The following is a 16849-nucleotide window of genomic DNA, read 5'->3' as shown; positions in this document are numbered from 1 at the left end:
ACTTACGCACTCGATTTGCCCACCTTCGATCAACAAAACGGACATCTTCGCATTCTTTGAATTGATTAGTCAGAGGATGTTAAAGAATCTCAAGGAGAGCAAGGACACGGGTAAACTGGCTACCGAACTGTCACATTTGGCTCACACGTACTTGTCATCATATCGACCCACGGCCTCGGATTTGAAAAAGCATAGGATTCTGAAAGAACTAAGAAAGAACAAGAACATTGTAATATTGCGGCCGGATAAGGGTAATGGGGTAGTAATTTTAGATAGACAAGAATATGACAAGGGTTTATTTAAAATCATTAACGACACTACTAAATTCAGGGTCCTTACATCCGACCCTACCCTTACCCGGGAAGGGAAACTCCAGCGCTATCTTAGAGAAGTTAGGAAAAAAGGTCACTTTGATCCTGAAGTTTATGAGGCCATTTATCCAAGTGGATCCCAGCCTGCTAGGATCTATGGTCTCCCTAAGATGCACAAACCACGAGCGCCAAATTCCACCCCACCATCTCGGCCCATAGTTTCCTCCATAGGCACCTACCGCTACAGCTTGGCCAAATACTTAAGTAATCTACTCCAACCTCATATTCCATCCACTTTCATTGCTTCAGATTCCTTCACTTTTGTGAAGGAAATCAATGAGCTATCTTTGCATGGGATGTTCATGGTGTCCTTCGATGTTGCAAGATGTTGCGTTGAAATGTTGCAAGCGTTTGGCCAGGCCTTTAGACTGATTTACATTGCGAAAAGGAAAATATAACTTGCACTATTGTTACCTCTTTCGCGATAACTCCGTCTCGTTCTAGTCGCAAAACGTGGACGAAGTATCTTAAGAGTAATTTAGCACGAGCGGTTTAAGAATACAAATGTGGGATGAACGTTTCACATTTGTATGCTTACGCTGTCGTCAAAACCCTGGCCAGTCTTCACCAACATCCCTCTAGATGCACCACTTTACTTTTTTTTACTTTACTTGTTTATGTGCACATACCTATTTTACCTCCAAATACCTACCCCTGCATAACATTTCAACCTTGAATCTTCTATTACATGTGTTACGTATGAACCATGGCAATTAATAGCTTAACAATCACTGGTTCCTCGGTAACCCAAATTATTACTAAGACTTTTTTACGTTACTAATTAACACGAATAGGCATAAGTTGGGAATTTTTAATAATCTATCGCCTTAATTTAACCTAAAATCATTCAGATATTCAAAACGTCCTATGCATGATCCAATTCCTTCGCTTTTGTGTTTGTCAGCATTATGATTTACAATATTTCAGGTTCACGTGTTCACAAGTTTGCTTTTTGTAGATGTTTATATTTCTAATTACAAACTCTGTTTTGATTGGCCACTGACTAACTCACTGTGTAAATAGCTCACCCTGAATTCAAAATAAATATGTTTCGTTTAAAAACGAGACAAAAACACTGTTTTATAAATCGTACCGAGTATTCCTGATTTCTGTATTAAATTTAACTTTCATTTTGCATCTACCTCTTCATCCACGCTTTTGGAAAAGTTTTACATATCACGTGCTTAAATTTAAACGCATACCTGAGTTAGCTCCTATACTTCAGAGACTTGTGTTTACGAGCAAGTGATCTCCTCGTAATAGCATGAAATGTGGATGACCTCAGTACATTGTCAACCAAATATGTTCCAGCAAGTTTCTCTTTTTTGTGGTTTTAAAAAATAGACGTCTCATCCTTTTCTCTTTAATTCTGCTCAATTCCCGGTCACGTCTATGTCGTTGGACACGCAAATCACAGCCGAAGTAAATACATTTTTGCATATCGAAACATGTATTTCTCCTTTGGAATCAAGTCTTTATTATCATTGGGAACCAAATCACTGTACAGCCTTTCAAACTACATCGCAATTATTTCCTAAAGCGCTGATTACAGTCTCCACTGATGATATGAAATCTTGTAAAACTAGAACGGAACTATATACACAAGATGGCAATGAACAAAATCGCTAGTATGGCTAGTTGAACAAAGGATATAAGCTACACCATTACAAAGAAGCAAACTGTTTAACAATAAAAATCACAAAATGCAAACGACAAAAAACTTATCTTCGTTTCGTTCTATTTGTTCGCGATGAAAATGGTACAAGCGTGAAGCCCATTTGTTTTACTTTGTCTTCAGAAGATTCCAATATGACGTCTACGTTGTTTGTGAAGTTATTTTCTTTGTCGCTGTCATCTTCAGAGTAGTTCTCAATGAAATACCCCCTGCTTGTTAAAGAAAAAAATGAATAGTCCGATTGAAAAAAGACATTACAAATCATATGGCCTGTACGATAGGCAATCTGGTGTTGCTCTCTGCATATCGTACTTGTCGGTCACCCATCCAGTTATTAGCCCCGTTCGACAGGGTTTAACTTCAGTGAGAAGCACGTTCTACTCTACGAACAAACACATATCTTATAATGCGTGAACCCGTGCCCGAGCGGTTAATTACGCTGCTTTCGTGCGCCCAGTCGCGCCCAGTATAGTTGAGAGCTCGGGATCGAAGAAGGCAAATTTACCGTACGGATAAGTAATAATTCCCGCGAATGTCAGTGCGTGGGATTTAATTATTGGGTTGCCAAATCCAGTCGGGATCTGCGTTTAATTTTTCTGTTTTTTTCTTTTAATTTACTTTTTTCCGTGTCATGAAAAGTCTTTCCTGTCCCTCCCCTGCTAAGTAGTGTCTTTGTGTATAGAGTCTTCTTCGCGTATGTTTAGTAAGTTTTAGGGGGTACTAGCAGGGGTGGCACAGTAGCATTTATAACTTAACCTGCAATGGCATCGAAAGTCATTGTAACGGTCAATATCGTTTTAGTGGATATTTAAAAAAAGATACCCATATGGAGCTCAATAATGGAAAGTCAATCGGATAAACAATACAGGCGGTGAAAAATAAATATCTGGAATCTTCAAAGCGACGAGTAATGGACCTCGACAACAATCTTACGCCCGTCGAGCCGTAAACAAAGTGAGCAGTATTTCTAATATGATCCAGGTGTGGTGTTTTGTACAACACTGGAATTAAATGGAAAATTCTCTAGTAACTTATGGGTTTAACAAAGACAGAGAAGGAGTTGAACAACTTAAATGGATCTGTGATCTCTGTTGTCTGGCTATTACTTGTACTCAATTCTGCACAGTCCTCCGGTAACAACTGGAAATTTCACTAATTCTTGTTAGTCAAAAATTATGTGAAAGAGATCTTGTTGCCCATTTTTTTCTTCATTATTCAAGGAAAGGGTTTTCCAGTAAAGGGCTTGATGAGCACTTCTGGAAAATTTATTTAGTTGTTTTCTTGACACGTAGTGTGTTGGCAGCTTGTTTTGTACTCAACTCTGCACAGTCTTCAGGTAAAAAGAAATTGGAAATGTGTCAGTGAAGAATTATTTGAAAGAAAGCTTGTTGTCTCATTTGTGCCTCATTATTCAAGGTTCTTCCGAAAGTGATCCTCAACAGTGAGACTGAAAATTATTTAATTGCTGTTGTGTTTCTTGGTTGCACGCACGCAATTAAAATAGGACGTGTTTTTTTTTTTTTCTGCTAGTAGCAAATATTTTGTTTGTTTCGATAAATTTTACTCTGCAAATGGTTTTTGTGGCGTTTTTCGTCCAATTGAACGCCCAAAAATAACAAAAGTTTTTTAACGACCTTTAACTAGAATACTAATTAACAATGATTTAGACAAACATATACTGGCAAAAACTAGCGATAAAAGCGTCCGACGTTTCGGCGACATCTTGGCGCCATTGTCAAGAGAAACTAAATTAAATATGCGATCTCAAGAGAAACTAAGAGTCCAGAGTCATTAAATTTGCATGAGTTAGACAAAGACCTTAGCCCGAATTTAGCTCTGGACTCTTAGTTTCTTATGAGATCGCATATTTGATTTAGTTTCTCTTGACAATGGCGCCAAGATGTCGCCGAAACGTCGGACGCTTTTATCGCTAGTTTTTGCCAGTATATGTTTAACTGGAATATGTTTTGTAATTTAATATTCTCTGTCCAAAATTTGCACAATAAGCTTGAAATGAACACGCTCAAGAAATTTAGTAGCATTTACGTCTTCGTCGAGTTCTCGTTAATATTTTACTTTCTTCTGGTAATAAAAGCAATTTAAAATTTGACTAATTCTTGGTCAAGAATTATTTAAAAGAAAGCTTGTTGTCCATTTTTTGCCTCGTTATTGAAAGAAATGGTTCTTTAGTGAAGGGGTTGATCAACATTGTTCTGGATAAGAGTGCGGTTACGGGTCAATAACCCGACAAAGAAGGCTTCCCGACCCGACAGATGAAATGTAAATATTCAGTTAATATTACAACAAAATTAAAAAAAACCAAAGACGCAAGTTTCTTGGCTAAAACGTGCGTTGTTAAACTCTGAAAGCGTGAAACGATTAACATTCTTCTCTGTAGTTCATTCATTGTAAACAAGAACCTTGACGCAAAGTGATCGATTTCTTCGTTTTGACATCAACATCGTGCCGCTCCACTTGATTAATAGAAGTCACAGACTGCAGAAATTGTAGTGTTTTTACGATGACATTAATCTTTCGCTGAGAATTCGAAATTTAGAGTTTCATATAAACTTATTTTAAACTTTTTTCGGCGCGAATTGACTGAAATTTCCACTTGGAACTAATTTTTGCGGTTTTCTTTTCAAGGAGCAAGACTATTTTCAACTTGTATTACTTTTTGGTAAAAACCCATCAATCATCAAGAACGGGTGGAAAAAAGGTGGCATCCTTGAGGCCCTAGGAGATGGTGTCCCTCAGTAAATGGTGACCTTTTTATTGATTTATGGATTAAAAGCCATTTTAAGTTATATTAACTTGAGTAAATTTTTTCTCTTTTTAATATTGCTGGCGTTTTTTTCTTTTCTGCTGGAACTTATTTTTGCGGATCAAGAACCATCCGCAAATTCTGCAAAAATTAAACCCCGCAAAATAAAGTTGCTAACCCGGTAACTCCCAGTTTTTGCGATAATACTTGCTGCAAAGGCAAAACCCAAAAACACTTTGACCTGTCATCAGATTAGAGTGACAAAAAGAGGAATTATGAGGCGGGAACAACATGTTCAGTATTTCCTTAGTACGTGGCATAAACGTTTGCTTAGTGCAACTCCAGACATGTATGACATGCAGGAAAACTTCCAATTTGCAGTTAGTTTTTATGCAGACTGGTTCACTTAAAGGGGCTATGTCACGTTATTTACAGTGTTGCGGGGAAATCTTTAGTTAATAACGAGTTTAAAACTCGAAAATGGTAATGTAGAATTCCTTAACCGATAAAATTATCGTTACATCACAAACGAAATGATTCTGAGAAAAAAAACGACCTTTATAGAGGCGATTTCTCATAAACTTGAAAAACGTCGTACCGACGGGGGGGAAGACATGGGGTGGGGATTTTGAAATTTTCATCAAAGAAATTTAAATGTCCTTCGTACGGTCAATATCACTACCCTGTGAGATGTCACGTACGATTAAAATCTTTTCCCTGGGGACAGACCTCGCGATCAAACTCCTGTGGTTAGCCGGACCCTTCACCCCCCTTCCCTCGGGCTTAACATTGATAGGTGCAGAATCCGTTTGGTGATCTTGTCCATTTATGTTCATCCATCCTTCTCCTTCATTTTGCAGTATTTCTTTCGACTGGTTTTATGACTCCGTACCCTCACGGGCCCGAGCAATTATTGCAATAACGGTAAATGGTGTTTTTAGATAGCATTCTCTCCCTATTTCAAAGTGGGTGCCATACAATTGGATATAAAAGGGTACGTATTCTAAGACTTTAGTTTTGTTTATTTCGTGTTTCTATTGCAAAAAAGGGAATTGTGCATCAGTTTAAACCGATTTTCTTCTGCCACAAGCGTTCTAGTACTTAGAAGTTAACTCAAATTGCGAAGAATAGTTCTACAGAGTTGAAAAAGTTATAGACGTTGTTTTCAATAGAAAATTATGAATAAAACCTTGATGGTGGAAGAGAATGATCATAAGAATACATAAATTTACCCAGTTCTTGTAATGTAATATCCGAAAATTTGATAGTTCTAATTCTTTGAAGATTGGGATTTAGGAATTATTTTGACTGTACGCTTTACAAAGAGACAAGAGTACGAAGATTGGATTTGTACATGCACAATAATACAATAGTGACTATAAGGATGAACTAAACAGTAGTACAGAGTTCTTAAACAAAATTTAGAAAAAAACAACTATATTTGAAATTAAATGCTATAGCTTCAGAAATTTTGTAACCCAAATGAGGAATTCAGGGTTTCCAAGAAAGACGTTAGTCCCCCCCCCCCCCCTCCCCCAAGGATGACCGTTCTACGATCTGTTCAATTCTTTAATCATTTTTGCAGATTTGCATTGAAAGATGATGTCTTTTCTCTGGAGGCTTAAATGGAAGAAAGAATTGGTTTTCCAAAAGTTTTTAGTGGAAGTTTCTTTGCCTTAAGCTACAGGTAACCAAATAATTAGACGTAAGAAACAATTATAGTCACATCAACAATTGCAAATAAAATCAGGTCTGGTAGTTTGAATACACCACTGAAATCATGAACATAGGATGAGAAAAATAAGGAAACGAGAATGGATCCTTTCGGAGCGCGGGTGCATATATCAATGGAGATTAAACCAAACAAATTAAGCCGACGTAATGGACTCCTTAGTATTCACGTTTATGAAGCAGAATCTTTTCTATCCACTGTAACAAAGGCCTTAGAATATAAATAAACACACACCTATGGCATGTTCACTGCCATCAAGCGCAAGATGACTTCTTCAGCTACTTACAAGACAGTTGTAGACAATTAATTTCTAAAGCAACTTTAAGAACCCCGGGGACATTTAGAGCAAATTTTATGTCATAAAAAGTGATTCACCACCAGCTTTAAATAGTGGTATCACACAAGCAATTTGATTTGATCAGGAAAATATGATGACAAAAGACAACAGTATTACTTTGGCTGAGTTAAGTCTGCTATGGTACAATTTATGCCATTTAAAGTCAGACAAAGGGCTCAACAAAAGAAGTAAAGAGTTTAACGTCAACAGCGGAAAATTGTCTTTGTTAGACTCATAATGACGTGCGCTCTCGTTGGTGTTGGTTTGGCTACATACCCGCAGCATTTGCGGTCAGTGCATTGAACCTCTCATGTTTTCTTCCATATTTTTCTAGGTGTGCCCTCTCTTTCAAAGACGACCTTCCTTGTTCTCAAAAGTTCTAGTAAGCAAGAATGACAGACAAAAAGATGAACGATTTTGAGAAGCATATACAAGAGCTTAGAATTGCCAGAAAAGAGGGAAACAGAAAAGGGCAGGGTATTGCTTATTTGAATTTAGGCGATTATTATTATGGCTTGGCTTATTTTGAACAGGCCAAGAGGAATTACACAACAGCATTAAGCATTTTTAAAGAAATTGGTTTCAGTGCTGGAGAGAGAAAAGCCTCTGGCAATCTCGGCATCGCTTATCACAGTCTGGGCAATTTTAAAAAGGCCAAAAAGTACCTCAAACAACAACTAAGTATTGGAAAGGAAGTAGGGGATACGGCCAAGGAGGGAAAAGCCTATGGTAATCTCGGCAACGCTTATCACAGTCAGGGCAATTTTAAGGACGCCATAGAGTGCCACAAACAACATCTTAGTATTGGAAAAGAAGTAGGGGACAGGGCCGGGGAGGGAAAGGCTTATGGTAATCTTGGCATCGCTTATCAAAGTCTGGGCAATTTTAAGGACGCCATAGAGTGCCACAAACAACATCTTAGTATTGCAAAAGAAGTTGGGGACAGGGCCGGGGAGGGAAAGGCTTATGGTAATCTTGGCATCGGTTATCAAAGTCTGGGCAATTTTAAGGAAGCCATAAAATATTACAAACAACATCTTAGCATTGCAATAGAACTAGGGGATACGGCCGGGAGGGCAAGACCTATGGTAATCTTGGCAAAGCTTATCACAGTCTGGGCAACTTTAAGGAAGCCATAAAATATGACAAACAACGTCTTAGCATTGCAAAAGAAGTAGGGGTGAGGGCCGGGGAGGGCAACGCCTATGGTAATCTCGGCAACGCCTATCACAGTCTGGGCAATTTTAAAGAAGCCATAAAATATTACAAACAACATCTTAGCATTGCAAGAGAAGTAGGGGATAGGGCCGGGGAGGGCACGGCCTTTGGTAATCTCGGCATCGCTTATTTCAGTCTGGGCAATTTTAAGGAAGCCATTCATTTTCACGAACAAGATCTTAGCATTGCAAGAGAAGTATGGGATAGGGCTGGGGAGGGCGTTGCCTATGGTAATCTCGGCATCGCTTATCACAGTCTGGGCAATTTTAAGGAAGCCATAAAGTATCACGAACAACATCTTAGCATTGCAAGAGAAGTAGGGGATAGGGCCGGGGAGGGCACGGCCTATGGTAATCTCGGCTTCGCTTATCTCAGTCTGGGCAATTTTAAGGAAGCCATGGAGTATCACGAACAAGCTCTTAGCATTGCAAAAGAAGTAGGGGATAGGGTTGGGGAGGGTGTTGCCTGGTGTAATCTCGGCATCGCTTATCACAGTCTGGGCAAATTTAAGGAAGCCATAAAGTATCACGAACAACATCTTAGCATTGCAAAAGAAGTAGGGGATAGGGCCAGAGAGGGAAGAGCCTATGGTAAACTTGCCAACGCTTATTTCAGTCTGGGCAAATTTAAGGAAGCCATAAAGTATCACGAACAACATCTTAGCATTGCAAAAGAAGTAGGGGATAGGGCCGGGGAGGGTGTTGCCTATGGTAATCTCGGCAACGCTTATGACAGTCTGGGAAATTTTAAGTAACCCAAAAAGTATCACGAACAATTTCTTATCATTGCAAAAGCAGTAGGGGATAGGGCCAGGGAGGGCAAGGCCTATGGTAGTCTCGGCAACGCTTATCGGAGTCTGGTCAATTTTAAGGAAGCCATAAAGTATCACGAAAAACATCTTAGCATTGCAAAAGAAGTAGGGGATAGGGCTGGGGAGGGTGTTGCCTGGGGTAATCTCGGCAACGATTATCACAGTCTGGGCAATTTTGGGGAAGCCATAAAGTATCACGAACAACATCTTAGCATTGCAAAAGAAGTAGGGGATAGGGCTGGAGAGGGCGATGCCTATGGTAATCTCGGTGATGCTTTCTACGTTAGAGGTGAGCTTGAAAATGCTGTCCTCTTTAACGAGCAACATCTTACTATTTGCAAGGAAACGGAGGATCCAGTAGGGCAGGGAAAAGGTTGTTATAATCTTGGTCTTGTTCATGAAGTTTCAGGCTCGTTGTGCAAATCCCTTAATTTTTATCGTCTAAGCATAAAACATTTTGATGAAACAAGGCGTCTTCTTCAGTCAGAAGATGCATGGAAAATAAGCTTTCGTGATTCAAAACAATGGGCGTACACAGCTCTGTGGAGAGCACTTTTGAAGAATGGACAGGTTGATGAAGCTTTGATTGCTGCTGAACAAGGACGAGCACAGGCCTTGACAGACATCTTGAAGATGCAATTTGGCGTTGACGAACCTTCCTCGACAATTGCGAGGACGGAAACTATCTCCGCTGTTATGAAGTATTTGCCTTTACAAACAGTTTTCATAGCACTTGCGGGGAACACTATCAGTTTTTGGCTTCTGAGAAGAGGAAGCGGAATAAACTATAGGCAAAAGGAAATCGAAAATGGAAGTGCTGACTCACTTATAAAGACTACTTTGAAGCAGATTGACGCGGGGGCTGTTGTCCGATGCGAGAATCGCTCGTTACACAGACATTGCAGCGACTTCTCTTGCAGTGGAGAAGCTGTTGAGGAGTCCTTTCAGTCTTTCATCGTGTCCGACAACCCCTTGCAGTCCTTGTATGATTTCTTAATCAGTCCCATTGCAGACTTGCTCCAGGATGATGACTTGATCTTTGTTCCTGATGGACCATTTTGCCTGGCTCCTTATTCTGCGTTGAGTGACTCTGTCAGGATCCGTACTTTTCCCTCGCTAACCGCCTTAAAATTGATCTCTAGTGCACTTGACGACTTCAACAGCAAGAGGGAAGCGCTACTTGTGGGTGATCCGTGCCTGAAGGAAATCATTTGGGGCACCGGTGAACCCATTTATGAACAGTTGCCATGCGCAAAAGAAGAGGCGGAGAAGATTGGAGAACTTCTACACACCGCGCCTCTCACTGGCGAAAATGCAACGAAAGCTGAGGTGCTGAAGAGAATAAAATCAGTTGCTTTAATCCACATTGCTGCTCATGGAGATGACGAATTTGGAGAAATTGTTTTGGCCCCAAATCCCGACCGCACATCACGGATCCCTGAAGAGGAAGATTACATGTTAACGATGAGCGACGTTCATGCAGTTCGTCTTCAGGCAAAGCTGGTTGTGCTGAGTTGCTGTCATAGTGGTCAGGGAGAGGTCAAATCTGAGGGTGTGGTTGGAATAGCCAGAGCTTTCCTGTGTGCTGGTGCCCGGTCTGTTCTGGTGTCACTCTGGGCAATTGATGATGAGGCGACCTTGTTGTTCATGAAGAGTTTTTACCAACACTTGGCAAATAGAAAAAGTGCAAGTCTAGCTCTTCACCATGCCATGAAATCTCTTCGGGAGACAAAGGAGTATTCCGCCACTAAATACTGGGCGCCATTTGTTCTAATTGGCGATGATGTCTCGTTTGAATTTGGGCTACAACAACTCGAAAAGAATGGTAAGGGCTGTTCGAATATGATTTTAACTACTGAAAAGAAATATGATGTACACAGGTTTCGTGTCGGAAAGCTGTCGAGAGAAAAAGGTAAGTTCTACCCTGGCTACCAGAGGTTTTTTCTCGCGTGCGGCAGACGAGCGGGTCACAATACAGACATGACTGACACCGGAATCAGCGCAAGAAAAACCTCTGGCACCCAGGGCAGGTAAGTTCCTCATAGAGAAAAGTTTTTAAATCGGTCGTCAATGTAGTTCTTTTACGAACTGCTTTGGCTAAGGACTACAATAAATATTAATTGCATTCACCGGCTGGTCTTTTGTATACCGGATCCGAAATAATTAATGTTCATGAAACAAAAGAACAAAGCCAACATAATAATGCCCAATTAGCAAGGCCTAATCGGAGTAACAATGGTTTTTTTGTCCTCTGCCATTTTAGTCCGGTATATGAAAGTCTACCCCATTCACCGGGTCGGGTACTTTTTTTGTTTTCTGTACGCAACTGTTTGAACAGTGCAATGGACTATCACTAAAAGGCCTTTTGCAGGTCCAAAACCCGCCATGCTGGAGAGCAAGGTTATTATTATTCCCGCACTGGAACATTAAAACAAAGAAACCTGAACCAGTCAAGCTTGACGTGCCTTTGTTTCTACCATGTGATCGTTTGTTGCGAAAGGCCTATTGCCGGTTACCGCAGTAAATATCTCTAAAGATACTTTAAAATGTAAATGTGGTTGTGTGAAGATGAGGTAAAAGGGAAAACTGTTCACTTCCGGTTGCTGTCCGTATCCTAAAAAAGCGCATGCTTAAGCTCCCTATTGAGAGCTTATAGACTGCATCATGTCACGGTTATACGTTGTTGAATATAAATTGTTACTCTGAAGTAATCTTATCTATGTAAAATCGCTTTCATGGATGAAACGAATTGTCTTAAAGTGATTCTATGATCAAAAAATTATTTCCTTTTTTTCTTCAGATTTTTAAAGCTTGTTTGCTTTACACCTGACTGGCAAAATTTTGAGTTTTGAGTTCTATCCAAAGGCTGTTTATTTTGAGTGTAAGTTTTGGATTTCACTGACCGATTGGACCTCAGAGGGTTGGATCTAGGGAAAATGACGTCATTTACTCGCTGGCTTAAATTTCAGCGTGTAAACGCAACTTATTACATATGCAAGACACGAGTTTGAAAATGTGAAAGCCCGAAACTCCTGAGCTGCATACACAAGCATTGCGTTCTTAAACTAGTGAGTCTTTGACGTCACTTTCTCCTCGACCCAGCTCTCTCAAGATCTTAAAGTTAGTAATGGTGGAATTAAATAAGAAAATTCCAGTTAAAATAAACAAGTGTCTCTTTAAAATCAGAACTTAAAACTTGGGTTACTTAGTGGTTAGTTAACATAGTTTTGAAATCCAAAGGAAAAGAATTGTATTTTTGGTCGTAGTAGCACTTAAATAATCATTTATCAATCAGAATGGAAGTCCTAATCCTAGTCCTTTTTTTTCTCTTTTCTTTCTTACTTTTTTTTTTCAGAAATGGCGTCCAAAACTTGAGATAAATACTTCTTGGACTGTAATGCGTCAATATGTCATTTTCCTTACTTCAATTAAATGAATTATTGTAAGCATTCAAGCATTTAACCTCATCATAAGCGGTAAAGGAATATGGTGAACTTTCGATTTAAGGCCGATACAGAGTTTCCAGGAAGAACCGTTTTTCATTCATACTGGGAACGTTAAATATCATTGCTGTCATATGTCATGATGATCCTTTTTTTTTCTAAAAAAAAAGCAAAAATTTAAGACAAAGTTGCAAGGTCTTCTCATTTGTCTTTCTTTGAAAAAAAGGTGCGAAAGAGGGCCCATAGACAAAGAAATGGCAAGTTTTTCTGAAGAATCTAAAATGTAGATTTCCTGAGATTTTTTAAGAAGGCTAACGCAAAATGGCCGACTACTGGGGCAATTTTCTAAAAGGTAACAAATTAAGAAAGTAGAAATTACCTGCATGATGTCCTAATTAATATACATAGTGGTTTTAAGACTCGAACTTTTGTATTCAAGAAAATGCTAGAAAAAGGTTCCAGAATCAAACAAATACAAAGTTTATCAGAAACGCGGATTTTCTAAGGTATTGCCACAGAGGTGCAAGAAAGAATATTTTTAAAAGTGGGCGATTTCTGAGGCAGATTTGTAGAATGTAAAAGACTAGGAAATGAACTTAAGGATTTGAGCGATCTCTTTGGGCAATTTCTTAGAGAAACTTCAAGAAGGTTAAAAACTAGGAAATAAGAGTGATGTTTGATCCTAATATTTAGCATGCATTGAAAGTTTAAACTGTAGAAATATTTTCTCTTTTAGTTGTTCGGAGATTACGATCAATGCATATATTTAATGGTGCATGCCAAGTGGTAAACCCCTTAATCCAAATGGTCGGTGTTATAGTAATGAACAATCTGAGGCATATACAAGACTTATATAGTCATAGTCTCTTTGTTTTATAAATAAACATATGAAACCTGAAATGTGGTTTACCAAAGAAAGCTCTGAATGACCAGTGCTTTACTTACACAGAATTTCGAGGAGAAGAATTAAGTTATCCATTTTATTCTCCGTCGATACAATCGTCGCAAATGGCACCTTAAGAGCAGATTGGCTACCGTAACTACAGAGGAGAGTATTATAGAGTGTTTTCACTCACGTGATTGGTGATCTTGTTTTTCCACCGAAACAAAAGAAAACGTTTGCATGATAATAGAGCTCAATTCTCGGAGGATTAGTTGGGTACACCAACATGACCGCCGTGACGTCACGTGAAAACATTCTATATTGACTCGCTTTTGAAACAAGCAGGCAACAGTTTTTCTACCACTTCATGATTTCCTTTGGAAAATGGACTATGGGCGCTTTTCATCTGATGGAAATGACTCGACGTGCATTTGCGTCACTGAGCTAGCTATCTAGCCATCTGGGCGCTGGTCACTGGGGAATTCGTATTATATCCCATAATTCACCTGCCTAAGACTGTCCGTTCACCCGTCACAAATCAACTAGTTTTCCATCCTTCCCATAGCTTGCGTAGCTGGTGGGATGAGTTTATCGCAGGATTGGAGGATTCCATCAATAACTACAAATTCATTGATTCTGTCCACTTCTGTAAATATGTTTTGTTTTCACTCACGTGAACAGTAGCCTTGTTTTTCCACCGAAATAAAAGAAAACGTTTGTATGATAATAGAGCTCAATTCCCGGAGGATTAGTTGGGTACATTAACATGGCCGCCGTTGCATTGTTTAGGTTCACCAACATGGCAGCCGTGGCGTCACGTAAAAACAATCTACATTGACTCGCTTTTGAAACAAGCAGTCAACAGTTTTTCTACCACTTCATGAATCTTTGGAAAATGGACTATGGCTTGTTGGTTATTTAATAGTAATACATGAAGGCAGTAGTTATGAGGATCAGAATTACTTTTAGTTTATCTGTCATGCAATTACAGACTTTTCTAGAATTGTCTTACAATTCGTAATTTTCCAGAGATTTCTTTGATGTGACTCAGCAGTTTCCACAAATAGTACACCTTGTAATAGACTATAAATAGCAACAGAACTTTCTAGATGCTTAGAGTAAAAGTATAAAAGCAGGCTTGTAAATAATAGAAAAAACTCTTTTGCCCCAGGGTTAACCTTCTTGGTTCTTGGTTTCTTATTCTTGCACGTAACACTACGACTTCATGATTTCCTTTGGAAAAAGGACTATGGGCGCTTTTCATTTGATGGAAATGACTCGGGGTGCAGCTATCAAGCCATCTGAGAGCGTATCATATCCCATAACTCATCACCTGCCTAAGACTGTCCCTTCACCCGTCGCAAATCAACTAGTTTTCCACTCTTCCCATAGCCTGCGTAGCTGGCGGGTTAGTTTATCGCAGGACTATTTAAACACTCGGGTCACTGGGGAGTTCGTATTATATCCCATAATTCACCTGCCTAAGACTGTCCCTTCACCCGTCACAAAGCAACTAGTTTTCCATCCTTCCCATAGCTTGCGTAGCTGGTGGGATGAGTTTATCGCAGGATTGGAGGATTCCATCAATAACTACAAATTCATTGATTCTGTCCACTTCTGTAAATATGTTTTGTTTTCAGTGTCTTGGCACTCCAGCTGGTCTTTCCATAATTGGTTATTTCTTTTATAACATAGAAATGATTGACTGGTTTTCATGTACTAAATTCTAATTCTGCATTTGCCTTTGATTTTTATCCTTTGTACCAGTAATTGTCATATTTTCAGTCGAAATTGAACCAAGGAAACATGTTAAACCTAGTTTTCATTTTTCCGGAAAATCCCAGACGATCGGGGATTTCGCAGTTTCCCGACCGCCCCAGTGTTTGCCGACTGATGAAAACCATAAATGGTAGACATCCCCGATAATCTGGGATGGTCAGGGATGAGTCGGCAAAATAGGAAGCGTTTCTATTTTCCCAACTTGTCCCAGATTTTTGCGATCGTCGGCGATCATTCCCTTCATATGAAAACACAAATTTGTACTTTCGGGAACGTCGGCGATGGTTTTAGTTCGTTATCGATCTTCTAAATTGCATGTTTCAATTTTCGGCACACTTTCCATTTTCCGCCGAAGTCAATATCGGGAGAAGCTAGGTCAAGCGTCTGGCAATTTGCCGATATGTGGGCAAAGTCTGGGACGATCGGGAAAATGCTAGCCTCCCACGCAAACACTCTTAGGGCTTCGTCACGCGTTCCTCCCTCACGAGGGGACGAAGCCCTATAAGCGTCTGCGTGGTAGGCAACCAAAAAACTGGCCATAGATCTTTGCTGATTTTTTTACTACTCCACGAAGGCTCCATTCTCAGCAAAATAGGCATCACCGTATTCGTACAGGAGAAAATAGCCATTCTTTGATGGATTAAGCTTGGCGTCAATGAAAATCCGCCATTTTATCAATGTGCGCGAGCTTATGCTCAGGCCAAAGATGCAAGGAAGAATGCGCATTGCAAAACCAGAAAATCACCTCAAATATCCACTGTTTACACTGTAATGATAGTATTTCTAACACTGCGTATTATGCAATTATCATTCACTTTTAGCTTAACTTCCTTTATGACAATGGAGTGTCAACTGTTTCTTTGCCGAAACCACAAAGGGGAAAATGCATGAAACCAAGCGCATCTCAGAGGACCATCTCAATTTAATCAATTAAGCATTTTTTTCCAAACAATTTGGCAATCAAAAAGGCAATAATGTTATATTTTTCCCACACCTGAAACACGGCGCGTGGCTTTTGTTAACTTCAATCTAAACGCACTGAAACTGTTTCAAACTCAAACCAGTAACGTCAAACCTGAAACTCTTGTTTGCGATCTGCGGTAAACCTACAATATTGTATTTGCTTCAAGGAAACTGGCAAATCTGTAGAGGCGTAGATCAGAAGTCAAGTCTCTTTAGAAAAGAAGTCAGCTTGTTACTAAGATAAACGGAATGAATCTTTGCATGCTTTGTATTTGAAAGGGTGGTCAGTTGGTCTGAACATGATGATAATCAAGGAATATGTATGTGTTGGAGAGTTTTTAGAAGGCCAAATAATTATAAATACTATGTGGTGTGTAAGGAACATCTTCAATATGCTGTGTACCGCATTTCCATGTAACGTAGTTGACACTCTGTACTTTGATTAACGTAGCGTACACATGACATCGGGGGCTTTAATTATTATCGAGATGAGAATCGAGCAAAATAAGGGCGATCTTCCTTGCACTGGTACTGATGTTGGCATTTGAAGGGGTGACATCGGTTAGCGAAGGGAATAAAGCTAGAGAGGTAGGGTCGCTGACGTCCTGAGAGGTTCGGTTAATAATGTATCGATTGGTGCCGATGTGGAGCTGGTACCATCTCAAGAAGAATTTACAGGATGATTAAATTAAAATGGACTTAATGTATGCAAACTGCAATTGAGAAGTGATTGTCAACGATTCACCGTGCGATTCACCAGATACTTTAGCTCGATATGTAAGGGGGAAAGAGTTTCCGGGCATAAGAATCATCCTATCCCGAGGTTGAGATTCACGATTTGAAACCATGTCATCACAGACCAGTGATTGCAAA

At 39.6% G+C, this 16849-nt stretch overlaps 3 protein-coding genes across 3 annotated transcripts in view; all 3 read left to right on the top strand.

The window, feature by feature from the left end:
- LOC138024398 (uncharacterized) overlaps positions 1-16849 on the top strand; it is a 532828-nt gene that overhangs the window by 239513 nt on the left and 276466 nt on the right. The gene's annotated exons all lie outside the window — the stretch shown is intronic.
- Positions 77-769, top strand: LOC138023169 (uncharacterized). The gene has a single exon (XM_068870193.1). It carries the CDS (start codon positions 77-79, stop codon positions 767-769), a length of 693 nt encoding a protein of 230 aa, XP_068726294.1.
- Positions 9204-12674, top strand: LOC138024390 (tetratricopeptide repeat protein 28-like). Its single transcript, XM_068871591.1, has 2 exons — positions 9204-10733; positions 12264-12674. The coding sequence occupies exons 1-2, from the start codon at positions 9542-9544 to the stop codon at positions 12281-12283; spliced, it is 1212 nt and encodes a 403-aa protein (XP_068727692.1). The 5' UTR covers positions 9204-9541; the 3' UTR covers positions 12284-12674.

This window comes from Montipora capricornis, chromosome 11, assembly GCF_036669925.1.
Source record: "Montipora capricornis isolate CH-2021 chromosome 11, ASM3666992v2, whole genome shotgun sequence".
Classification (NCBI taxonomy): Eukaryota; Metazoa; Cnidaria; class Anthozoa; order Scleractinia; family Acroporidae; genus Montipora; species Montipora capricornis.
Note: the sequence above shows the minus strand (reverse complement) of the source record. Positions and strands in the feature narration are given on the sequence as shown.